Source organism: Raphanus sativus, chromosome 1 (assembly GCF_000801105.2).
Source record: "Raphanus sativus cultivar WK10039 chromosome 1, ASM80110v3, whole genome shotgun sequence".
Classification (NCBI taxonomy): Eukaryota; Viridiplantae; Streptophyta; class Magnoliopsida; order Brassicales; family Brassicaceae; genus Raphanus; species Raphanus sativus.
In genome coordinates this window covers 5,033,020-5,058,965 of record NC_079511.1, presented here as the reverse complement: position 1 = coordinate 5,058,965, position 25,946 = coordinate 5,033,020, and the positions used below count along the sequence as shown (strand labels likewise).

Sequence of the window (25,946 nt, the reverse complement as noted above, 5' to 3'; positions counted from 1 at the left end):
TTTCACGTGAAGCAGTGCGTCTAAATGGAGAGAAAATGAGGAAGAATGCTATATAAATAAATAGAGAGAGAGAGAGGAGTGAGTTTGAGAGAGACTAGAAATGAGAAGCTATGTAAGTTCAAGGGGCACCTTCTTGGAGGAAAGTAAATTAGGTTTTAAGTTTGAGTTTTGACGACAAGCAAGAGACTAAACTGTCCTTGGTTCGTAAACTACTAATTTGTGAGAATTTTGTTGGTACTACGAATCTGACAGTATTTTTTTCATATTTATATTTAAAGGTTATTTTTATGTAATTTTATTTTTCATTTTATCATATAAAATATCAGAAAAAGTAAAATAATATTCCTCCAATACATACCAATCAAATTAGATTTAGATTTTATCATCAAATATTTATTTCCATTTTATCAAAACAAAATATATTAAAATAGAAAGTTAATGAAAATAGCTATTTTGGGATATATGTAAACAATTTTGTAGATAGTAATACTCAAATTTGAAAGCCTGGATATTATGAGAAACAATGATAATTAAGTGGCATTTCTATAACTGATAAGATTCCAGTATTGTTAAAGTTTCTAGAAAATATATATACTAATAAATATATATAATTGACATGTTATACAGCTTACAAATTTCAAATAGAAAATCTAGTTATTCTATCTAAAAAAAGTCATCGTTCTTTTTATTTTGATAAAAATTATAATTTATCAACTATGTGTACAATATTATTTGAGAAATCATTTTTATTGTTTTCAGTGTGTCATTATCAGGTTAATTTTTAGAGTCGTCAATTACAAAATTAATCTTATAAATTATAAATTAGACATAATCGACATTATTAAAAAATATTATTTCCTTTTTTCTTGAATAATATCTAATTGCTTTTTAATTTCCTTTTTACTTTTTAATTTAAAATTGGCTTTTCAATTTAAATTTCCTTGTTAAAATTTTCTAATTGGCATTTTAATAAATGATGAAAACGAAATATCTATCAAATATATAAAATTTATATGTATAATGAGTTTCCATTTTCTTTTTATATCTATTTATAAAAGACATAATAAAAATAAGTATCATAAAAAATCATTTAGATTTTTCTGAATTGTGTTATTTCACGAGATTCGTATTAGTATTGTTAGAGCATCTCCATTGAAAACTCTTAAGGGGGATTCACACATTTTTCAAGAAAAAAAATATTAAAATAAACAAATCTCATGAACTTCTCTCCCTCGAAACTCTTCCCGGTGAACTCCTCTCTCCTGAAGTTCATCACTGTAGCGTAGGCCCCACGTGTCGCGGCGGTCCACGATTGGTCTATTTTTTTTTTTTTTCAAAATAAAAAAAATGAAAATTTAATAATTAAAAATTAAAAAGATGAACCCCAAGAGGGGTTCACCAATGGAGATGCTCTTAAAGTATATTTTCTTGTTGTAAACGCTAATGTTTTTAATTATTAGTTGATGATACAGTTAACATGTTTGCCTAATCAACAACAACAATTATATAGCATTTGATGTACTCATCTTTCCAATTATATTTTATATAAGTTAAGATAATAATAGGTAGGGGTGGGCAAAAAACCCGAACCGAACCAATCGAACCGAACCAACCGATCCGAAACCGATTCGAATCGAACCAAAGTCTATTATCAAACAGTTAGGTTTAAGATTTTCCCAACCCGAACCAACCGAACCGAACCCGATCCGAACCGAATCACATTGAACCGAACCAAACTAAACCGAACCCATAACCAATATGCATATTAGCAATATATAATATACTAAAATCCTAAGATTAAAGTCATTGTTAACTTTATTAAGGATTTTCTTTTAGTTTTCTATTTACTTTAGTTAATTTTTGTTTGATTGTGTTTTATAAACCTTTTGTAGTTTGTTAAGGTTTTTGTTTCAGTTTTACATTATATTTAGTTTACATAGTTTATTTTGTAGAGGCATTATTAGCGATGTTTTTTTAATTTTATATTTATTATAGTTAACTTTGATTTGATTGTACTCTTATAAATATTTTGTGTTTCTAATAGTTTTATTTCGGTTTTGTATTGGATTTAGACAACATAATTTAGTTTTTTACAGTCGTCAACACAATGATTTTATGACCATGCGTTTATGTTTTAAAACCAAACCGAATTCAAACCGAACTGAGTTCGAACCGAACCGAAACTGATCTAAACCGAACTAACTATGGTTTACTTTGGTTGGATAAATCATTGAACCGAATTAACCAAACCGAACCGAACCCGAACCAAACCGATAAAATAACCGAAGTGCCCACCCCTAATAATAGGGGGTGACAATTCACCTTGCGGTTACTATCAGATCATGCATGTTGCTCGCTCATCGCTCCTAACTAAGCGTCACCAATGAATAAGATCGAAGTCTCTTACGTTATATATTTCAGATATGAATTAACAATTTCCGTGGGAAAAGATCGAAGTTTATAGATTTTCTTATCACAAACCAGAAACTTGATTCTAAAGACCTGTGCTGTGAGCAAACATTATCCACTTGTTATATCAAAATGGGAAGAAAACACACATCACAAGACGGTCTATACTACAATTTTCGGTCTTACTGTTGCAAAGTAATTAAAGTCGAGTTCATACGGTAGAACGTATATCTTTAGACAATTCATGATCTACGTTTCTTAACCGTTATCAAATCAAACTTGATCATACGAGCCTGATGCTGATATATGACTTGCCATATTGCAATTACCGTAGAACCCAACTTTTGTTTTTGGTTCGGTCTCCTTGATTAGTTGCTTCGCACGTCCAAGCTAAACAAACTGTTGGGGAAATGTCTCAGATGAGGTTTCTCTATCGCCTCCTTGAATGGATTGTTCTTCAATTTTTCTGGCTGCGTCTCTCAGTTTTAATAATATAGATATTTTAAAAAAAAATTAAACCATTTATGCAATGATCATCCGTCAAATGAGTATTAGAACTGTTTCTTAAAATATGTTCCTGCAGAGAATTTTTGGTTTTTTCTTTCTTATTTTCTTTTTTTTCTATTTTCCTTGATTGTTAAGATATTCTAAAATGTTCATTGATGAAGATATTCTAAAGGCAATTCCAACAGTTAGAAATTATATAAACTTCTTCAAAAAAGGGAAAACTAATATTATAGTTACTCAATTATGTTTTATCTTTTAAGCCAATAAAACACTATTTTCCTCTTACATGATGACATGTGTTTTATGAGTATACTGACAATCTTAAGAACTTTAGAATTTAAATTTTTGGTCTTCTCTTTCATAATATTATTTTGTCTTTTTTCTTAAATACTTAGAATTTCTCCTAATATTTATTGTTGATGCTGCTCTAGCTCTTCTGAAGCATAGCGTTAGGGTTATAATTTGTAAATGCAAGTGTAACACTTACGAAGCTTTTTATGTAACAATCCGTCCCATAAATTCCGACTGGCACTCTTACATGTGAACCCCTCACGTCATACATATAGGTTATTAGTGTGTTTGGTGTTCCTCGAACCCAATACCTCAGTATTTAACAACCATCCACATTAAACCTAAAAAATCATATATATTTCTAAAATTTTGGATTGTCTTGTGAGAATGTTGTTAAAAGGTGAGATCTTGGATTCGAGAAATGGCAAACGCACCACTAACCTATATGTATGGTTGTGAGGAATTCACATGTGAGAGATTAGAATCGATGTTCTGCAGCATCAACCAGGATTCACGGGAAGGATTATTATATAAAAAGTCCTATAATTTTATACAAAGCATACTAGTGCAAAATAGTTTTGGGCTTTGATCTTCCAACTTGTCACTTTCTCGACCCAAAATGATTGTCACATTTTTTTTTGTCACACTTCTATTGCGCAAATCAATAAGTGATAAATCTTAACATGATTTCTAATCCAACTAACCATGATTGCTCAAACTTTCTATGGTTTTGTTCACTACTTCAAAATTAAAAGAATCTCTCTTCTACTTCTAGTCAACTAAACCGAAGAGTTTTAGACCGAAAACTTATACGATTCTCCATCAGAAAAAGCGCCTATTTCAACATGAACTTTACCAATCGTGCCTATTCCTTCATGAACTTTATAGTAGTGCGTATTCTATACCGAATTACATAAAAACTTAAAAATACTATATGAACTTCACATGTTGTGCTATTTCCTTCCCGAACTTATAGTAATGCATCTTTCATATCAAACTAAACAAAAATCTAAAAATACTACTTGAACTCTCAAAATCGTGCTTTGTATGTATGTGTTATTCAACTATTAATATATCATAAGTTGATATTGATAAGTTCTATAAAATTTAAAAATTTAAAATACTACATAAACTTTCAAAATTGTGTTATATATTAATTTTTAATTTTATAGAATTTATCCAAAATTGCATCATTCTTATAAATACAGATGATTAATATATTTGACGGTCAATATATAATAATTTGTTTAAATTTATAAAATAATGATTTTAAATTTAAATTAAAAAAACAAATAAATTTAAATTTATTTGATAAAACTGAAACAATAAAATTTTGATAACATTTATTTGATTAAATTAAAACTTAAATATAAATTAATGTTTACAAATTTGTACAAAAAAATATCTTATTTGATCTACCAGTTAATATATTCTTACTATTAGACACAAAGTGTCTCATATCAGTAGTTGGAATAGATCATAAATAATATATACGATAGATGGACTAATCAACTTATCACCAACTGGTTTTAGGTTAGAAATTCATATAGCTTAACACTTATTTGTCCACCAGTATGAGAGTTTGAACCTTCCAATAACTTTTAATTTTACAGAATTTATCTAAAATGACGTAAGTTTTGATAAATTAACGGATGACTAATATCTTTGATGGTCAATATATATAAACATAATTTTAAAAGTTTATGTAGTATTTTTAAATTTTAAATTTTATAATTTATCAAAAAATAATGTCATTTGATAAATTAATGGTTTAATAACACATTTGATGCTTAATATACAAGCACAATTTTGAAAGTTCTTGTAGTATTTTTGGATTGTTGTTTAGTTCAGTATGAAATATGCACTACTATAAAGTTCATGAAGAAAATGACACAACACTTGAAGTTCATATAGTATTTTTAAGTTTTTGTGTAGTTCAGTATAGAATACGCATTATTATAAAGTTCGTAAAAGAATAGGCACTACGGATAAAGTTTATATTGAAATAGGCATTTTTTCCATTCTCCATCCGAGTCCAAACAAGTTTCGATAAAATAAAACATGCGAAGAGTACCACGTGTCGAGAAACACATACCAAGTGTCACCGCATTTAAAACCTGCATCGATATTAAACTACGATCAATTTATTTCTTTCTCTTGGTGTTTTCTTTTTGTCATCCTTTTAAAAAGGTTCTTTTGCATTATGTTTAAAACTTGGAAACTAAAATACATTCAGATCCCGAAGGATGACACTGAATTTTAATGGAATTGGCTATTCCAAGTACAACGCACCGGGATCCGCAAATGGGATCTCTAACCATGTGGTGTCCAATAGTTAGCCACTTTTTAATGTGAAGATTATCCATAATATTTCTTTCCAATAAAAAGGTCAAATGAAGGTGACGCAAGCTTCACACAATTGTTGTGCTCTGAATCATTGTAGCGAAGGCGACAAAAGAAAATGTAAGAAGTTTACAAATATTCCTCGTTCTTTAAGCATTTTTTCTTCTTCCTTATTATTTTACGTCGTTTTGATGAGTTTGTTATGGAGAACCTAGCAAAATATATGTAGTCCTGTTCTAAAAAAAACATATATGTAGTCCCAAAAGAAGCTAGCAACATATGGAGTTAACTAACAGTTATTGATAAAAAATAACAATTATGTCATGTCATGTATTCAGAAGATCGAATATCTTTTGAGTGTTTTACATGCAGTTAGATCACACGACTATGATGTAAAAAAGAGTAGAAAATCTTGAAAATGTTGACACATTGCTGAGTTCCGTGTCCGAGCTCTCAACAGATTTTCGATGAGATTATGATTTCATTCCGAACCTAAATAATTAGGAAATAGGATCTACTAAAGTAAATCAAGTGTCGTCAACTGAAACCTCACATGTGTGTTTCAGCATTATAACCATATAGTATTTTCTTTTCACGTAGATAAAGAAAGGCGTACATCGTTATCCACTTACAAGCAAAGCTTTTTCCTCGCAAGAACGTATAGTTTCTCTTAGCCTTTGCAAATTATTCTTTATGTTGCTAAGGTTCGGAGCATATACTATAATGAGATTCCGTCTATTGCATCTTATAATTATGTTATTATTGGTCACATTCAAAATTTAAAAGTAAAAGCTTATGGACAATCACGTTACCTAGAGAGAGAAACAAATAATAAGCCCTCTCTTCCCATTTAATAAAACAAAAATAAAGAATTAAGAAAATTTGTGCTAGACAAGGTTGGACAATTTAATTGGTACCTACTCGATAAGTTAATTTACCATGAGACTATACGTGCTCGGTTTTGTTTGTGTCGGGTGGTTGTGTTGACCTAATCCTTGCAAAGTAAGTTGAATCTCACCCCTTTTAATCCGGTGCTTAACCCCGGATCATCCAGGTAAAAAGAGAATGACTATATACTAATTAATCAGATGAAATTTGTGTTTGTACACAACAATTTACTTTGCCTTTGGAGAGTTGTAGGACACTAGTGATTTTGTTTCTGCAGATTTAAGGCACTTTTCCGATGTCGACATGCATGTGTAATTGCTACATGTACATGAACATAAAACCGTGAAGAGTACATATATTGGATTCATTCAGACGGGATTAGTACATAATATGTGTATAAATATGTATATAGCATATAGTATATTTCATAGTATAATACCTGTTATTATTAGGCAAAAACAAAAGCCAGTACAAAATTTTAAATAAATAAAATATTGGAAATTTTATGAAGCGGGAACAGGACAAAAACTTTTTTGGCGTATTCTTTTCTCGGATTCCACTTTTATTACGTCGGTGGCTGTCACACTGACTCATACTCATCATCGAATGATGTTTGATGATATTAAAATACAATCGACGTAATTGCATATATTTTGTGCATGCTGTAAATTGAAAATCATTTACATCCCAAAAAACTGTTAAGAAACTAAATTAATGTGATATCATGACATTTCGTTTAGCTTTTGTATATATAGAAGAAACATTTTAAAGCAAAAAGGAAAGAAATAAAGATTTCTTATTTCTAAATAATTCAAAAGATAATTAAAAGATTAAAAGGCAAATAAAATAGAAAGTAAATAAAAGGATAGCTAAAAAGCGAAAAACTTTTGATCTGTGGACTGTGGATCATATTGTTAATGTCATCTCAGAGTTCCAAAAAAAAAAGAAAAACTACAGTCTTTCGAGGAAGATAATTTCTATAATCAACGGACTTCATTGAATATGAGTGGGAAAGAGCGAAAGAAAATAACCAGACAAGAAACATTTCAAAAATTGCAAATCAATAAACAAAGCTACAACGACATGTCATATATTTAATAAGTATAATTACTAGAAAAGGGAGGGGGGGGGGGGGGATAATTGGTACATAAACACGAAAGACTTCCTATTCAGCAACCTTAACTAGTGTCCTAACATTACCAGAAGTCTAGAACTGAAAACACACACACGAACATAAGAGTACGTTCAGAATCTAAAACTTAACCAGAATCGAGAAGAATATCACAAACCCTAAAGAAGGTTAGAAAGAGAAGAAAAGAGTTGTGAAAAACAGAGTTAACTAGCTCTCTGAATGAAAACGGTTTCGAGGTCTGGTGGACAGAAGAACTCTCTACCGCCGGCAACGCAGCTGCACTTGGATGACGGCTTCCGCTTCTTTGGTGCGGCTGGGCACGGCGGGACTCTTGGAATTCTGACGGAAACCGCTGTAGGTGTTGTCGGACACTGATCTTGATCCTCTGTTTCGGTGACTGCGACGTCAGAGGAGGAGGAGTTAATAGGCTTGAGCGGCGAACGTGGAGGGAGACCGGCGATAACCCATTTTTTACCGTCCGTGCTTTCACGTATCTCGCCTTCGAGTTGGTTGTAAGATTTACCGGAAAATCCCATGAGTAAATTGGATGTGTATTAAATAAAAATAATCAAAGGTTTGCTTTGGTTTTTGGGAATCTTAAGGGATTGATTTGTTAAGTTGAATGAGGCTTTTTGCTCTTGTTCCTCTCTCTCTCTTTCTAATTTGGTGGCGAATGTGAAGTGGAAGGGGACAGACTAGTTTTATAGTCAACATTGTATTGAATGCATCAATCAGATCGGTGTCGATTCAGTTCGGTAATTTTCCTCTTCTTCTGACTTAAATATTATGAAAATGTTTTTTTTTATATTTCAATTTTTTTTCTTGGACAAAAAAGTTAACTATAGAAAGACAGTGACATTGAGTGCGTACTTTTTGAAATAGTTTATATTCGTTTCTGAGAACAGAGTGGAAAGTGGAGGGAATAAAGGGGGGGAGAGGAGTGGTAACTATTCATAATTTGAAATTTAAACTTTCTGATTAAATATACTATTACGGAAGTTGTGGAAAGAAAAAGATTTGCCATGGATGTAACACTAGTTTCATTTGTGATAATATATATTAATATTTTGAACTAGTATATAATACATGATATTTAGCACTTTTACCAAAAACCTTAAAATATTTTGAAAGAATGAAATATTATAGTGATTCCTTCGAGAGAGAATGACTAAATATGAACTTAAGTTTCTTATTGTATATTATCACATGAAATTCAAGTTCGTATAAAACAATATACATCTATATGAATGCGGAAGCAAAAAAAGAAAAGAAAAGCTTCCATTGGTGTAAATCTATCCCCCCCCCCCAACTCATATGAATGAAAATAGATACACTGAAATGTGTTCACCAAATAATGTTTTTAAGTACTTTTGGATGGAGTGATAACCAACTTATCAGGATCTACAACTTGTGAGAATTGCGCATATGATCAATTCATATAACCTATACATTGCTATTGATGGGTGGAGTATATACTTATAGATGTGACATATGTCAGGTACGTAGGTTAGCGTGTTTACAGTTTCTTTGTGGATACATGCAGGTCGGTGTGTTTACAGAACCGTAGTATGCCAAATCGTCCTTGTATTATAGCCTATAGCAAAAATAAAAAGTTGTCTGTGTCATGAATTTTTTGCATCTACAAACTTTATTTGAGTATTCGCAGATTTAGCATGAGATCACAATTTGGAAGACATATGGTGCTATATGATATTTCTAATGGAGAATAGATTGATGATTTATTTCCCTTAGAAAACTATCGTATAGCACCAAATATCTCACAAATTAGGATTTCATGCTAAATATTTATAGAAAAATAGTTCGTAATCTACAACTCCCCAAATTGAAACTTTAAAATGCAAAATCTATAACTCCCCAAATTGAAACTTTAAAATGCAAAAACACACACTCATAATTTTAAACCTTAAACCACACAAACCGGATTTAGTTTGGTTTGCTTTTTACCAATTAAACATTAACCATTTAAAATTGACACTAAACAAAATTAAACCTTCTCACAACAAAACCCAACCCTTCTAAACCAATTCTGACAAAAAAAAACGAGAGAAGCTATGTCGATGATTCGTGACGGCCTCGATGAGACGTGTATTCTGCAAGATAGTTTCCAAAAGGAAATGGATTTGAGTATCTGCGATGGAGAGAGGAGTTTATATGAAAAGGGAGACAGAGAGACCGTGACATCTGACTAAAATGAGAAAATTTAAAATTGAAAATACAAAAATGAGTTCTAACAATGAGAATAAGGAATCCGAGGAAACGCGTGACCTATATGTAAATACAAACAACACATATTTAATGTTTATGATAGTTATAAACTTATAATTAATGATTTTCATGCAGTAGTATTAAATGTATCTTGTAGAATATGCAACTAATAAATGGAACAGAGTCGTTGAGATTCAGACTTTCGCAGTTTACATTGCCCACACCCGTTCAGTTGACGGTCATATGTTTGACTTTCTTATGTTACGAAGCTTGGATTATAGAGTGCTTGCACCAAAGAAAATTTGATGGTTTGGATTTCAGAGTTGTTACACTGTTGGTTTAGAACTCTTTGATATTTTTGTAACATCCTGAGTTGTGATATGTGAAAAAGCTTAAAAAAAATTGATTTGACTATCTCTATCACCAAAGTTGACTTACCTTTTCCATCACACATCCGTTTAGAACTCCAGAGTTAAGCGTGCTTGGGCTGGAGTAATAAAAGGATGGGTGACCTATCGGGAAGTGATTCGCGATACCGTGTAAGTGAGGCCAAAGCACGGGAAAAGGTCGAGTGGTGATTGCAAGATCAGTAAATAATGATTTCGACCCTTGAAAAATTAACGACCGACCGTCGGATGAGATGGGACCCACGGGCCGAGAGAGCGGACGTGGGTGGCCCATTAGCCGTGGGCGGTCGGGGCGTTACAAGTGGTATCAGAGCTGGTTAGCCGTCTTAGTTCTGACCTGAGAGGCGTCTTGAGACCTGTCATGGGGCGCAACGAGGACGTTGCGTTCTTTGAGAGAGGGTGAATTGTAACATCCCGAGTTGTGATATGTGAAAAGGCTTAAGAGAATTGATTTGGCTACCTATATCACCAAAGTTGACTTACCTTTTCCGTCACACATCCATTTAGAACTCCAGAGTTAAGCGTGCTTGGGCTGGAGTAATGAAAGGATGAATGACCTATCGGGAAGTGATTTGCGATACCGTGTAAGTAAGGCCAAAGCACGGGAAAATGTCGAGTGGTGATTGCAGGGTCAATAAATAATGATTTCGAGCCTTGGAAAATTAACAACCGACCATCGGATGGGATGGAACCCACAGGCCGAGAGAGTGGGCGTGGATGGCCCATTAGCCGTGGACGGGTCGGGGCGTTACAATTTTTTAGGTTTTTCACTTGTCGTTTGTCTTTTCTTTTTCCTACCAAAGTAGGGTTCTACTGCAATAATAATTTTGATTGACAAAGTACACAAAAGTTGTCATGCAATATGCAATAGTAGTTTTGACCATCACAAGAATAAAAAACTATAAGAAACATAGAGATAAACAAAGAGGCTGCTAACACATTTGTGAGCATACCAAAGAAGAATAATGTTGGTAGTTGACACTTCTAATATTTCTTTTTGGGTTTCAACTTTCAACTAACACATTTTCTATGCATAAAACGATTTCAGGCGCGTGTACCTTCCCAAGTTTATTGTTGCCTATCGTCCTCCTTCCTATTAAACCGGAAACAAACCGAATATCCCGATCAATACTCTAGTTAAACCTAGACAAATCATTTGATCTCGGTTTATACTGTAAAGTTCAGCTCCGAGGACATCCAGAACCTACGTGTAATTCAAAGCCCGGGACAAAATTAAACTGGAACCGGTGGTTAGGTAAAATTAATCAGATCAAACCGGAACAAATTCACCATCTTCACAACGTGCCTCGTTTGACAGGTAGGGGGCACATGTGTCAATTCGTAAACACCACGTCACATGTCGGATTCCTTTTTTAAGCGCAAAATTATAATTTTTTTAATTTTGAAGATATCCGCCGGCAATTTCGTATTTTTTTGACCCTTCGTCCTCGGAAATGGCGGCTATTTCTCCGGCGACTGCAACAACCGCTGCTTCTCTATCTCTTCCACATTTTGGCTCCTCTTCCTCGTCTCCGTTTTCACTGAATTTCAAAACCGCCACTGTCGGTAGCCGCTGCGTGAGGTGTGGAGTGAGAAGCCTAGAGAATCAGTCGGGTCACCGGAGCCTCGATTTCCTGTCCAACGGGGATCCGATCAGTCTAATCAACCCGAATTCGTCTCCGATATCGATGGCTGCCGCGTCGTCGGAGTCCGGTTCGAAGTGCTCGAAGCGCGTCTGCCTCTTCCACAGCGACGAGACTAGAGATCTCGCCGAGAGGATCGTCGCGCAATCGGATTGTATCGAGCTACGAAGCATCAATTGGAAGTAAAAAAAACACGCTGATCTCTCTCGCATTCTATTGGTTAATTAATTTCATTGTCGTTGGTTTGTTTGATTCTAACTGATAGCTTTGACTTTTATGGTTTTGGTCAACAGAGTATTATTCACAATCATTTGTTCTTTGTTTTAGGAAGTTTGACGATGGGTTCCCTAATCTGTTCATACAAAATGCTCAAGGCATTCGTGGGCAGCACGTTGCCTTCTTGGCTTCCTTCAGTTCACCGGCTGTGATCTTCGAGCAGCTCTCTGTTATCTATGCTCTGCCCAAGCTTTTTGTTTCGTCTTTTACACTTGTTCTCCCGTTCTTCCCTACTGGGACTTCCGAGAGAATGGAGGACGAGGGTGACGTGGCGACTGCTTTCACTCTCGCTAGGATTCTCTCGAACATACCGGCTTCCAGAGGTGGGCCGACTAGCTTGGTGACCTTCGATATACACGCCTTGCAGGTCTTTCATTACAACCCTTTGATCAATTGCTCTTCTGTTTGTGTTTTCTATGTTTTTTTATCTTAGATTCTTTTGTATGTGTTTGTTTGGATTGTAGGAAAGATTCTACTTCGGTGATACTATACTTCCATGCTTCGAAAGTGGTATACCTTTGCTCAAGAGCAGACTCCAGGCTCTACCTGATTCTGATAACGTAAAAGTCTTTTTCTAGTGACATTTTTTTCTTCTTCGTATAATAAAACTCGTTATAGATTAGTGTTACGTTCAAGACGAAATCATGATGGTTTACTAATCTTCATTTGTTTCAGATTTCTATTGCATTCCCGGATGATGGAGCATGGAAACGTTTCCACAAACAACTCCAACATTATCCAACGGTATCATACTTTCTAATGGCTAATAATCTCATTTAGCATCTCACAGTGAACCCATGTGCACTGTTTTAGTATATAGCAACATGTGTTTAGTTAGCATCAGGTCACATTATATTTAAATCCAAAACAAGCATTTGCAGCATCGTATCTTGAGTAGAAAATCTTTATATTATAATCCGTCAGGGGTTTAACCAGTAATCCCTTTTTGTCATTCAGATTGTTTGCAACAAAGTTAGAATGGGAGACAAACGAATAGTGCGCATCAAAGAGGGAGACGCCGAAGGAAGACATGTCGTGATTGTCGATGATTTGGTTCAGTCAGGTGGCACGCTAATCGAATGCCAGGTTCTGTACTCAAGATTCGACTCTCAAGAGTGTATTAACTCCAACTCTCACTTCTTTTGTAACTCAACACTAACTCTTGTTCCCCTTCAGAAAGTCCTAGCTGCACATGGAGCAGCGAAAATAAGCGCATATGTAACACACGGCATATTCCCCAAGAGTTCATGGAAACGTTTCAAGCTTGACACCAAAGGTAACAACCAAATGATATGATTCCATCCAGGGCCGGCCCTTGCAGGAAGCCGATGAAGCACCCGCTTGAGGCCGTGCATTTTATTAATTAAATTCGGCCACAATTTATAGATATTTTCTTTAGTCTACTGGTAAACTCATGTCCAATATTCATCAGAACAGGGGTTCGACAACTAGTGGCCACCATCCCACTTTATATTTTTTTCTTTCTGTTCCTTTTTTCTTCAGAAAATGGCCACATTTGTTTTGCTTGCATCCAGCCATTCAAATTCTAGGACCGGCTCTGATTCCATCCAAACCAAACCATTTTTTTTTCTTTTTTATTTGCCTGACTAGTAAAAGTCTTTGTATGTGGCTTTACGTGTTGCAGGTGATCCGGCGGAAGGGTTTAGCTATTTCTGGATCACAGACTCGTGTGGATTGACAGTGAAAGAGGTGATGAACAAGCCTCCTTTTGAAGTTCTGAGCCTAGCTGGTTCCATAGCTTCTGCTCTTCAAGTTTAAGCTTCTGTGGTTTTTGATTTGAGTAGACAAATCCAGCGGGAAATAATTTTTGGGTTTGTGAGAATCTCTGATTTATCAACTTTGGTGTATAGTCTCGTTTGAAGCATTTGCCATTCCAGACGTTTGTTTTTTTTTAATGTAGGAAAATCCAATAATGTGATGATGATTCATTTCACTTCTTTGTACTTATAATTGACAATGAATTTGAGAATATCGAACGTAATTTAATTTTCTGAATATCAAATTATTTTTTAAATTTTTTTTTTTTTTAAAACACGAAAAAGAAAAGAAATCTAACGGGATAAAGCTTCTAGATGTTAAAATCAAATTCCAGTTGGCAAGAAATTAACTGGTTTGAATGGGGTTTGTTGAGCAAAAATTAAAAAAGAAGTTATATGGGTTTAGTTTTTTTGACTCGACCCCAGTAAAGGCTAATGAATCCGATCTAAAGCAGAAAAAAAAAAGAATTCAAATAATAACTAGATTCTGACCCGCCCTTCCAAAGGGCGGGTATATTTTTTGTTTTATTTTTTTTTGAAAAACTTATACTATGTTTTTTAATAATTATATTTGTGTTTAATATTAATTTAATTTAATATAATTTTTGGTACCTTTATTAAATATGTCAAATTGCATAACTATAAACTTGTGCCATATGTATTTCGAGAAAATATTTTTAAACTTTATTCTTAAAGTTTACAACATATTATGTTTTTTAATAGTTACCTAACATAATTAATCATGAATATTTGTATCCAATAAACCCGACTCAGAATCGACCCTTGCAACATATTACGTTTTCTTAGTAATTACCTAATGTAATTAGTCATAAATATTCGTATCCAAAAAACCTGACTTGAAATTGACCCGAAAATCAAAGTCTCATACTCTATTAGACTTGACATATATACTCGAACGGATCTTACAGTGTTATATCTGAAAACCAATATATATATATATATCTATACTATTATTTGCGAAGTAATTTTTTGCAACGAAGCTCTCACGTTAAAAGTTAGACTGGCTAAATACAAAGTTACCCTTAATGATTTTATATATAGTTTATTATATAATTAAAAACAAAAATTTATGTCAATAATATTATATTTATATGTTATATTAGATTATAAATTAATATTGTCAAAATTATAAAGATAATTCTTATATATATTGTGTTGTTATCTAAAATTAATATTTTTAAAAAAATTAAATTCAAAAACGAATTTTAAGTTAATTTTGGTTAATAATATTATATTTATATGTTATATTAGATTATAAATTAATATTGTCAAAATTATAAAGATAATTTATATATATATTGTGTTGTTATCTAAAAGTAATATTTTAAAAAAATTTAAATTCAAAAAACGAATTTTAAGTTAATTTTGGTTAATAATATTATATTTATATATTATATTAGATTATAAATTAATATTGTCAAAATTATAAATATAATTCTTATATATATTGTGTTGTTATCTGAAAGTAATATTTTTTAAAAAAAAATTAAAGTTAAAAAACGAATTTTAAGTTAATAGTATAGATTTATATGTTATATTAGATTATAAATTAATATTTTCAAAAATAAAAGATAATTCTTACATATATTAAGTTGTTATCTAAAAATAATACTTTTTACTTTTAAAAATTTATATTAATAATATTATATTTATATATTATATTAGATTATAAATTAATATTGTCAAAAATAATAATTTTTATATATATTGTGTTGTTATCTGAAAATATTTTTTTTGAGTTATAAAAATTAAAAATTAAAATATAAAACAATTTAAAATTAGATATTATTCAATCAGAAATATTTGTATAAGTTTATTTTCTAAAATATTTAGTGTTTTTAAAATTCCAACACGATAATAAAAATATATGACTCACATCAATGTTCATTATGATGTGATAATTTGTTACGTAAAATATATGTAAGAATAATACATAAAATAACTATAACTATATATTAAATAAAATATTATATTTAAATAACTATAAATAATAATACGTAAAATATTATCTTTAGATAACAACTTAATATATGTAAGAAATCTTTTATTAGGCCAAGATAATTTGTATTATTTCAAATTTAAATTTACTATCTTTTATTTTTAAAAATGATGTTTAATTAAATTTTTAATAACATAAACAATAATTTATTATTATGATTGTGAATTAATAAATATTTAAAATAAAATTTTGTCCGAATGTGCGGGCAAACCACCTAGTATATGTATATATACACAGAAGAATATATTAAAATTATTTTTTCAATATATTTTTCAAAAATTTGGTCAGTTTTCAGTACGGTTGAGTTTGATATTGATTTCGGATATAACACTGTAAAATCACATTTAATAAATATTTTTATACGAATAACCTACTTAAAACCCGTTAAACTAAATGAGTTTATATGAATATATATTTCTATTAAAATTCTAGTTAAACCCTGTTAAACATGTGTTTTGTTAATTGATAAACTTAATGTCTATGTAAAATATTTAAAATTTGAATAAATTAATGTGTGGTTGAATAAGCATTGATTTGAATTTCTAATATATATATTTACTTGTACATAAAAATGAAGGAATTTGATTTATTTTAAAATTTAGAGAAACTTTTATTCTTGGTATGTTTGATTCATTGTTTTTTTCCTTTCAATGTTTGATTCATTGTTTTTTCTCTCAATGTTTGATTCATTGCTTAAGCCCAAAAAACTTTACAAAGTGGATATAGAAGTAATTCATTAGAAGAAAATTAGTCTTAAACGTTATCTGATAACGATGGTTGATTGGTTGCCATGTATCAAGTGACGTCATAACCACTGCACTTCAGAATCCATGTTTTCTTCTTGCAGAAAATTTGACCATTAATTTTCAAAAACCACCATCACAAGTCACCACTCTTTTGGAACAGTTCAACTCATGGCAGTGAACTAACCTATTATACACCACCGATTGTCATTAACACATTGCTACATCAGAAACCATCATCACATTACTGATTCTTCATTAACCAATCATCTAAAATATACTCTGCTTCTGTTCTCCAATTTTATGTTTCGTCGATCTTAAAAAATTATGTGTGAAAAGTACGTAAATCAATAAATCACTGTGAAAAAGTTATGTAACTGTTGCATTCAGAAAAAAAGTTATGCTGCATTCAAAAAATAATGTAACTGTTTTGGTTAGAGACAAATAGTAACTGTTTTTGTTATAGAAAAATAAAATGTGGCTAGATGCAGTTATATAAAAATCAGTTTTCTAAAACAAATAATTGGACACAACATATATCAATTGAACATGTTGAAGAATTAATAGTATTGATGTTTTCGAATTTTTTGGAAAGCTTATACGATGGCATCAGAGACGACGAAGACAACACGAACGACCTGAGATCTCCGACGGAAAGACACGATTCCGAGAGAAACGCGTCTACGATTTCAGCGGAAGAGGAGGAGGCTCAAGCTCGCGGGGTGAAAGATGACCTCGCGGAACTCAGCCACACCCTCACGCGGAAACTTCGCGGCGTCGCCAACTTTCTCGCTCCCTTACCGGAGAGACCTTCTTCCGATCTCAGGTTTAGCCAACCGCGTTCTCCAGATCCCGGATCGAATCAATCGTGCGTCGCAAGTGATACGCGAGAGACCGAGATTAGAGCTAGGAGCTGGAATTACAGTGATTCAGTCGAGGAAGAAGAGGAAACAGATGATGAAGAAGAAGAAGAGATGGATGCAGTTGCAGTTACAGAGGAAGTGCTCGCATTTGCGAGAAACATAGCAATGCATCCTGAAACTTGGTTGGATTTTCCTCTCGACCCCGAAGAAGACCTTGATGGTATAACCTTACACTGAATATTAAACATCAATGCTTGTGGTTTTTATCAATTTGTATCTTCACTCTTGTAGATTTGGAGATGTCTGATGCTCAAAGAGGTCATGTTTTAGCTATAGAGCGTCTTGCTCCGAGGTTAGCTGCGCTGAGAATAGAGCTCTGTCCATGCCATATGACTGTTGGTTACTTCTGGAAAGTCTACTTCGTTCTTCTCCATTCACGGCTCAGTAAACACGATGCTCAGCTTCTGTCTTCCCCACAGGTAAAACCTCACTCAATCGCAAAACATGATGGATTGTTGTTGTGGTTGTTTACTCAATTAAACCCTTTGTTGTTTTTGTTTGCAGGTGATGGAAGCAAGAGCATTGTGGATGAAGGAGCTTCAGAGTGAAAACAATTCCGCAAAAACAGGTCGTGGAGATACTCTTGAGGAGGAGATTAAGCCATCGACGACTTCGAATTACTACCACCATGCTCCTCCTGAGTTTCTTTCTCCTAGAATATATGCCTTCGAACCTCCTTCGATCATCTATCCCGATTTCCAAAAGAAGACAGATCGCTGGTCTGAGGATGTGCAGTTCATCGATAAAGCTGTTATCGAGGAAAGACCAATCCAAAAAATCGAAAAAGATGACGATGATGACGATGATTGGCCAGAAGAGGAAGATTGTGGTCATAAGTGGACTCCCATGTTCACAGTGAATGAGGATGATGTTTCTTTCAGTGATCTTGAAGGTGACGACGATATAAGTAGCTTAGCACTCAAGTGTAAGAGTACCTCAAATGGCACAGACCAAAAAGGAACATGAAACATTTATCTCGGGTCATAATGAAGCCAGCTTATTGCTTTTGCCCTGCCTCGAGATCGAATCAATGGAACTGAACATAAATATTTGTGCCGAATCAAAGCGTGAAGAAGTCTGTGAGTTTTGATTATTTGTCAAAGAAAGGAAAAGGTCTTTGGAACATGTACAGAAGATTTCTTTGATTACTTCAATTGCATTGTAGTGGTCTCTATCACAGATGCAAGGAAATATTGAAAGAACAGAAATGATTAAACTAATCGAAATGTGTTTAGTATCCGATGATACATAATTACATCACAAAGATATCAACTGGCCTGTGAAACATATTCAACGCCTGTAATCTACAGAATCCAAAGAAAATAATATGCTTGAGCTGGACAATGAAAAAAAACAAATACCATTTCATTGCTTGTATTTTTTTTTTTTACGTTTATTATATTACAAATCTAAGATTGTCCACGGAGGTAGGCTACAAATACGACGACGTCTCGAGGGAATGTAAAGGCATGTCTGCCAACATCAGTAATGGGAATCTGAATCGAGCAAATCGTGAGATCGTGAATAAAAAGGACTTGTTATCGAAACCAGTGAAGTCCGCTGCAGCATGGTGATGATGATAACGATCTCAGCTCATTAATAAAATTCTGCAGATCTCGTCTTCTGTCTGATCGGATCTGAATAATAATCGCAATCGTAGAGATAACAACATGGCAGGGGCGGCCTCCGCGCTGTTTCTGCTCGACATCAAGGGCCGTGTACTCGTGTGGCGCGATTACCGTGGCGACGTCACCGCTGCTCAAGCCGAGCGTTTCTTCACCAAACTCATCGAGAAAGAGGTTTCGATCTCTATATCTCTCGTGTCGTGTGACCTGCTAGTAACTAATTATAAATAAGATTCTCGTGATTTTTTATCTGTAATGCTCCTTGGAAGATTCTGGTGAAATAGATTAGAAAATTTGATCAGTAATCAATACAAAATTATACTTCTCCGTGCTTATGTTTGGTCTAATCTTGCAGGGAGATTCAGAGTCTAATGAACCAGTTGTATACGATAATGGAGTGACATACATGTTTGTACAGCATAGTAACGTTTACCTCATGATAGCTTCTAGGCAGAACTGTAATGCTGCCAGTCTTCTCTTCTTCTTGCATCGCGTTGTCGATGTAAGCACCCCCCCCCCCCCCTTTGATATTCTGTTTCTGCAGAAGAACACTATTTGTTTCAAATGATACCCATCTTATACTTGTTTATAGGTCTTCAAGCATTACTTTGAGGTGTTGGAGGAAGAATCATTGAGGGATAACTTTGTGGTTGTGGTATGTTGTTTGTTACTGCTTCTCCCTTCTTCTGCTCTTTTAATACTCTCTTGATGAATATTATATTAGATGCTCAAGTTTACTTCTGTTGGTGGCAGTATGAGTTACTTGATGAGATGATGGACTTTGGTTACCCTCAGTATACCGAAGCAAGAATCCTTAGTGAGTTCATCAAAACTGATGCTTATAGGATGGAAGTTACGCAGAGGCCTCCAATGGCTGTCACTAATGCTGTTTCGTGGAGGAGTGAGGGGTTACAGTTTAAGAAAAACGAAGTAGGTGTTTAGTTTTGCAAGCTGGAAACGTTTTGTTTAGGTCTCCAAATGTTGATGTTTTGTTTCCCAGGTTTTCTTGGACGTGGTTGAGAGTGTAAATATCCTCGTCAACAGTAATGGGCAAATTGTGAGGTCTGATGTCGTTGGAGCATTGAAGATGCGAACATATTTGAGGTGCGTTTTCTAGTGTTCTGTATCAATCAAAGCATGTTAGATCAAAATTCCCTCTTCTTTGACTCTCTGCTTATTAATCCATGGTTATTACAGTGGAATGCCAGAGTGTAAGCTAGGTCTGAATGATAGAGTACTGTTGGAAGCACAGGGGAGAGCAACAAAAGGAAAAGCTATTGACTTGGAGGACATCAAATTTCATCAGTACGCTTTCCTCTTGCAACTCCATACATACTAATCCAGACCACTGTTTTTCTTTTACTAAAAGAGAATATATTATACTTGAGTTTTACATGTGTCGTTGTTCATATCACAGGTGTGTTCGATTGGCCCGTTTTGAGAACGATAGGACGATATCTTTCATACCACCTGATGGGGCTTTTGATTTAATGACATATAGACTCAGTACCCAGGTTTGAAATGTGGACTGTGGCACGGATGATTTTTTCCTCTTCTTAAACAAACATGAAATTTTCTTTCTTTTTACATTTTACTTGTTTAGGTCAAGCCTCTTATATGGGTCGAAGCTCAGATCGAGAGGCATTCCAGGAGTCGTGTTGAGATGCTTGTAAAAGCTAGAAGCCAGTTCAAGGAAAGAAGGTAACTAGTACCCCCTTGTGTGAATTTTATTTTATTTTACCTTTTAGCATAAAAAAGTTTCAATAAGAGTTGATTTTCTGCAGCACTGCAACAAATGTTGAGATTGAGTTGCCTGTACCAACTGATGCATCTAACCCCACCGTAAGAACATCTCTCGGGTCTGCCGCATATGCTCCCGAAAAAGATGCATTGGTTTGGAAAATCAAATCTTTCCCTGGGAACAAGGTAAGAGCGTATGTTTTCTTAAGCTGACCATATAATGTTGAATGCTTTGAGATGAACTTTTGAAACCATGTAGGAGTATATGTTGAGAGCAGAGTTCCATCTCCCAAGTATAACCGCAGAGGAAGCCACGCCTGAGCGAAAAGCTCCTATCCGAGTCAAATTCGAGATCCCATATTTCACTGTTTCAGGGATACAGGTTAGTATTGTATATATATATATGTATGGGTATCGGGTAGTTTCTACGTTTCTGCACTTAAAACTCGAGTCCTGATGGGTGTTAATTATGGTTATTGCAGGTTCGGTACCTGAAGGTGATAGAGAAGAGTGGGTACCAAGCTCTTCCATGGGTGAGATATATAACTATGGCTGGTGAGTACGAACTCAGACTCATGTAACATGAGATCTGTGTTGTTGTTTCTTTTGTTTTTATTTAAAGCCATTTGTCAACGAAAGAAAGCAGACGAAGATGGAAGAAAAGGAAAAAAAAACTTTTAGCTGATAAATTTTTACGGTGAAGGTTGTTTTAGCAGCCTATATATCTTGTGTATTGTTTCATGGTGTTTCTCTTTATGTTTTCTGTAAGCTTTTACTGACACTTTTAATCTTTGTCTAAAATTGTTAAACAACGAGCATTTTTTTGTATGGTCAATTTGTCTGGTTTTTTCCTGTGGGTCCTTTGCCACGAGTTCAAACAATTGTGTCGTGTAACAAAATTAGGAGCTTCAAAATAGTGATGATGTCCAAACCTGGACTACCACTTGATAGTATAAACTTTCTTCTTCTACTACCAACCTAAGATACTGCAAAGCGGTTAAGAGCATTGAAGATTTGTGGATTTTCGAGATTGTGAAACTTTTGTTCAGGTAAATTTCTTGAGGGTGTAAAGTGCTAACCTTAGATAAGTATGGTCAAAACAAAATTTCACAATCTTGGAAAAATCTAGAGCTGTTGACTAAAATAATTGGCAAGTAATCGAACGTTATTCCTGGAAGTCAAACTATAAACTTATCACATCTTTATCAATTCTCTCATCATAGGAAATGAAGAATTTAATCATTCCTTACCAATTCCATGACATGAATTACTTGATATTGGCACGTTGACCGGAATCAAGAGACCCTATTGCAAATTGGTCTCTTATCTAATAAAGTTTTCTTAATCCTTTTCTTTTAGTATATATATATACATACATTGTATTGACAATTTCAATTACTCAATCTTAAGACAACCAGAATCAGGAAAAAGTCCTTTGATACAGCCTAACCATGAAATCATCACAAATAATTGTCATGCTATCCCTTTTCGCTCTGCATCAGTGTGCGTATAGGTTTCTTCAAATATATACACACATATTAAATGTCTCTTTGTTTTTTTTTTCATTCTTCCTCTGTGTTCAAATGGATATGTAGGAGTGAGTATGGATGTTCAAGTGGTGGAGAAATTGAACTACGGAATCAATGTACCAACGTGTTATCATGGCCCATGCCATGCTTTGGTATCTGATTGTTGGTGTTGTGAACATTTGCATCACTGTTGGTCAGGAAATACCGGCCAAAGTTATTGCAACGAACAATGTCAACTACAAGCATAATTAACACATGTTTCTTAGTAGATTTTATAATGAAAGAATTGTTTTTCTAATAATAACTTATAAAAAGTTGAGATACATTCTAGCTATATAATTTTTTTATTTATTATTCCTTATCTTAAGTAGTGACAAAAATTAAATTATAGGTGTTAACTACTCTTCCGAGAGTATTTACTAATAATGATGTAAACCCTTGATAAACCTATTCAGTTTTCAAACTTCTCCAAGCAGTCTACATAAAGTGAGTAGGCAAAATCTAACTATGATGCTTCTTTTTTTTGGTTCGGAAATGAGAATACTTCCTCCTGTTTGAGTAGAATATTTGCTGACAAACTATTTCACTGCCGGCTGCCGAAACCAACCGACTATTCTGTATACTTCGGAGATGCCGATTTTTTTGATTCTCTAATAGCCAACAGATATAGAACTGTATTAAGTTTTTCCTTCGAATACCACTAGCCCAACCCCGTTAATTTATAACTCAATTTCACATTTTTCATTAGCCAACAATTACATACAATGTGTATCCTCCTCAGAATATATAAGGTTCAATCCAACTTGGCACCTCAATACAATTGAGAGGTAAATTATTCTTAAAAGAAATCTGTCACTCTATTCTCTTCTCGCCAAATGAAAACCACCCTGCAGTCCATTATCCGTGAAAGCGTATTCTTCATGTCTTGAAAAGAATGTTATTGTTTGGTAAAAGGAAATTTTATTATCACTCTGAAAAGAATGTTTATGTTTTCTTTTTTAAGAAAGGGCATAAAGAAATTATTATGTAAATACAATATATTGTGTTATTATTATTAGCTCTACAGAATAAACAAAATCAGCTGTTGTGATAAGTTAAATCAAAGTTACATATGTTGGTAAAAAGAGAAAAGGTTGGGGAAGACTCGAGAGCAAGTGTTCACAAGCAGCAATACTTAGCATGGAACATTTTTATGTGTTCTTTCCTTCTTTTATACTTTCTGTTAATTTTTGTTCTCTTTTTCTTATTAAACATTTTAGTATCTTTTGAGCAACAAATATAAGATTTATAAATTCTTTATGTTTTTTTTTTGAAACTGGATTCTTTATGTTTTTTTCTTGTTGATTCCTGAAATTCTTCTTCTTTTTTTCCTATTTCCCCATCTTCCCTATATTTTCTTTATGTCACCTATTTAATATAATGCTACGGATAAATGAAATTTCGGAAAGTTATCATATCATTGAAATTACACAAGAAAAAATAATCTAATAGCAATTAATTACATAAGATAAATATAATTAATTATACCCAGTGGCGTTTACACGACGAATGATGATCAACAAACAGCTCCCCGAAATAAAAACAACAAAGAAAAAACCCGTTTTTCATTAGTTCAATTTTTTTGTTCTCTTTTTTCATTTTGAAGAAATTAATTAGTATTTTTTTGGAGAAAATAACAAATGTTTGTTAGTTTATCATCTAATCAATGTAGATAACGTCAAGCAATTGCTGCCAGTTTTCCTCAAATCAACCGCTGAATTTTGAACCGTATTAACCTGACCCTTGTCAATGAACCCTTCAACGCATACACCGTAATCAGACACAGCCGCAGTTAAAAACATGTTCATCGCCATCACATCACGTTTCCTTATACTCTTCCTCGCGCTTGCCAAATTATAAAGCGCGTCGGTAAGCGTTTCATAACATGTCGTGATCTCTTGGTTACCGCTTTTGTACCTGGCCGCTTCAGTTAGAGCTAGTCTTGTCTTAGCCTCCAAAGCCTGTATGGTTTTGTGCGTGGCTCTTCTTGGGTTCGTTTCACGCTTCACCAAAGGCTGGCACAGAGATGGATACGGAGTGTGAGAGCATATGTTCATCATACGCGATGCCTCCGCGACTTGGCTGGATACAAGGAAGATCAATACGGCGGCGGATGCCACGACAGCCACGAAACGCAGCTGGAAAATGTCGCGACCCGCCATTTTATTTATTTGATTTAGACCTTTTTAGTTTAAATGAGAAAAAATAGCTAAGGCAATTTTTATGTTGGGGCTATAGTTGTTTATATATAGATAAGTTAATTCTTTTTTTGTTTTGAAATTGTTGGTGGTGCGCGTTTTGCGTTTATTCCGTTTTTATTTTGTTGTTTATAGAAATGTAAACATAACCTGAGGTTTGTCTTGTTTTTAAGGGATTATCCTTTTTTTGTGTTAATCACATAATCATAGTTCTTTGATACATAAGTGTACTAGTTTGTACTTTATACATACAGATATTGTTATTATATACTCCCCTAGATGTTTGCATATAATACTCTAGGTATGTATAAGTAGGCCCTATGTATAAGAAAACTTGATGAATGTTTTCTGCAAGTTTCTCTTTTTTTTTGAAGTAATATAAATGCACATGCATCATTTCTCTTATCATGCTTGCACTTTGTTACGTTCCATGATTATCTTTCAAACACTTTTTTCAACGACTAAAAATGTATACATACTATAAAATGCAACAAAAGGATCTGAACAAGAAAACAATTAAACTATAATATGAAGACATGAGTCGAGAATGATTTGTTGTAAAGACAATAACCTGCAAAGAGTTCGGAAACGTTGTCTGAATCAGAGTCAAAGTTCATAACAATGAACCAGGAAACAATATTTACTTAAGAGTTCAAACTAGAAATGCTCAGCTAACAGAATGATAAACAGAAACCAATGGGTCAAATACTGATCAGCAGCAAAAAAAAAAAACATTACATTCAATTCGAACAAGATGTTGATTCATGCGTTGGAACTTGCGGATATCAGAGAAGAAATCATCATCACTGCTAATCATCGATAAAAGCCTTATCAGCATTCGTTTCAGACTTTTCGCGTATCTCACAAGCGTGTTCATCTTTCGTATTCAGTTATCGTTATCAAATCGATATTAAAATGATTACAAAAAAAAAATCGATATTAAATGTTGAATTTTGATACTTTCAAATATAAGACAAAATAAAAAATATATAAAAATATATAAAAATGTTTTGATGTTATCAGTTATGTATTTTGCAACTGAAAAGATGATCATTAGATGATAAAAACAAAAAAAAAAGTTAAAATGCATTTCTTTGTTTATATCTTTTGTTCATTCTTCTTCGCTATAATATCTACAAATAGTTTGTTTAAAATAACTTTTATGGTTGTCAAAAAAAACTTTTATATTTCTTTTCCAAATATAATAAACAAAACAAACTCTCATAATC

At 33.4% G+C, this 25,946-nt stretch overlaps 5 protein-coding genes across 5 annotated transcripts; 3 read left to right on the top strand and 2 right to left on the bottom strand.

The window, feature by feature from the left end:
* Positions 1 to 7,623: 7,623 nt before the first annotated feature.
* On the bottom strand, positions 7,624 to 8,284 carry LOC130511596 (cyclin-dependent protein kinase inhibitor SMR8). Its single transcript, XM_057008805.1, has one exon. The coding sequence runs from the start codon at positions 8,104 to 8,106 to the stop codon at positions 7,774 to 7,776; it is 333 nt and encodes a 110-aa protein (XP_056864785.1). The 5' UTR covers positions 8,107 to 8,284; the 3' UTR covers positions 7,624 to 7,773.
* Positions 8,285 to 11,599: 3,315 nt separating this feature from the next.
* On the top strand, positions 11,600 to 14,124 carry LOC130510420 (ribose-phosphate pyrophosphokinase 3, chloroplastic-like). The gene is made up of 7 exons (XM_057006714.1): positions 11,600 to 12,028; positions 12,174 to 12,489; positions 12,587 to 12,682; positions 12,798 to 12,866; positions 13,080 to 13,208; positions 13,299 to 13,398; positions 13,768 to 14,124. Exons 1-7 carry the CDS (start codon positions 11,658 to 11,660, stop codon positions 13,899 to 13,901), a joined length of 1,215 nt encoding a protein of 404 aa, XP_056862694.1. The 5' UTR covers positions 11,600 to 11,657; the 3' UTR covers positions 13,902 to 14,124.
* Positions 14,125 to 17,209: 3,085 nt separating this feature from the next.
* Positions 17,210 to 18,874, top strand: LOC130510417 (uncharacterized). Its single transcript, XM_057006711.1, has 3 exons — positions 17,210 to 17,746; positions 17,818 to 18,005; positions 18,091 to 18,874. The coding sequence occupies exons 1-3, from the start codon at positions 17,236 to 17,238 to the stop codon at positions 18,550 to 18,552; spliced, it is 1,161 nt and encodes a 386-aa protein (XP_056862691.1). The 5' UTR covers positions 17,210 to 17,235; the 3' UTR covers positions 18,553 to 18,874.
* A 176-nt stretch (positions 18,875 to 19,050) lies between these two features.
* LOC130510412 (AP-1 complex subunit mu-2-like) lies at positions 19,051 to 21,795 on the top strand. Its single transcript, XM_057006709.1, has 11 exons — positions 19,051 to 19,385; positions 19,567 to 19,713; positions 19,804 to 19,866; positions 19,965 to 20,141; positions 20,212 to 20,315; positions 20,409 to 20,516; positions 20,629 to 20,725; positions 20,815 to 20,912; positions 20,996 to 21,137; positions 21,211 to 21,333; positions 21,434 to 21,795. The coding sequence occupies exons 1-11, from the start codon at positions 19,257 to 19,259 to the stop codon at positions 21,530 to 21,532; spliced, it is 1,287 nt and encodes a 428-aa protein (XP_056862689.1). The 5' UTR covers positions 19,051 to 19,256; the 3' UTR covers positions 21,533 to 21,795.
* A 2,322-nt stretch (positions 21,796 to 24,117) lies between these two features.
* Positions 24,118 to 24,711, bottom strand: LOC130501783 (uncharacterized). Its single transcript, XM_056996629.1, has one exon. The coding sequence runs from the start codon at positions 24,679 to 24,681 to the stop codon at positions 24,175 to 24,177; it is 507 nt and encodes a 168-aa protein (XP_056852609.1). The 5' UTR covers positions 24,682 to 24,711; the 3' UTR covers positions 24,118 to 24,174.
* Positions 24,712 to 25,946: the final 1,235 nt, after the last annotated feature.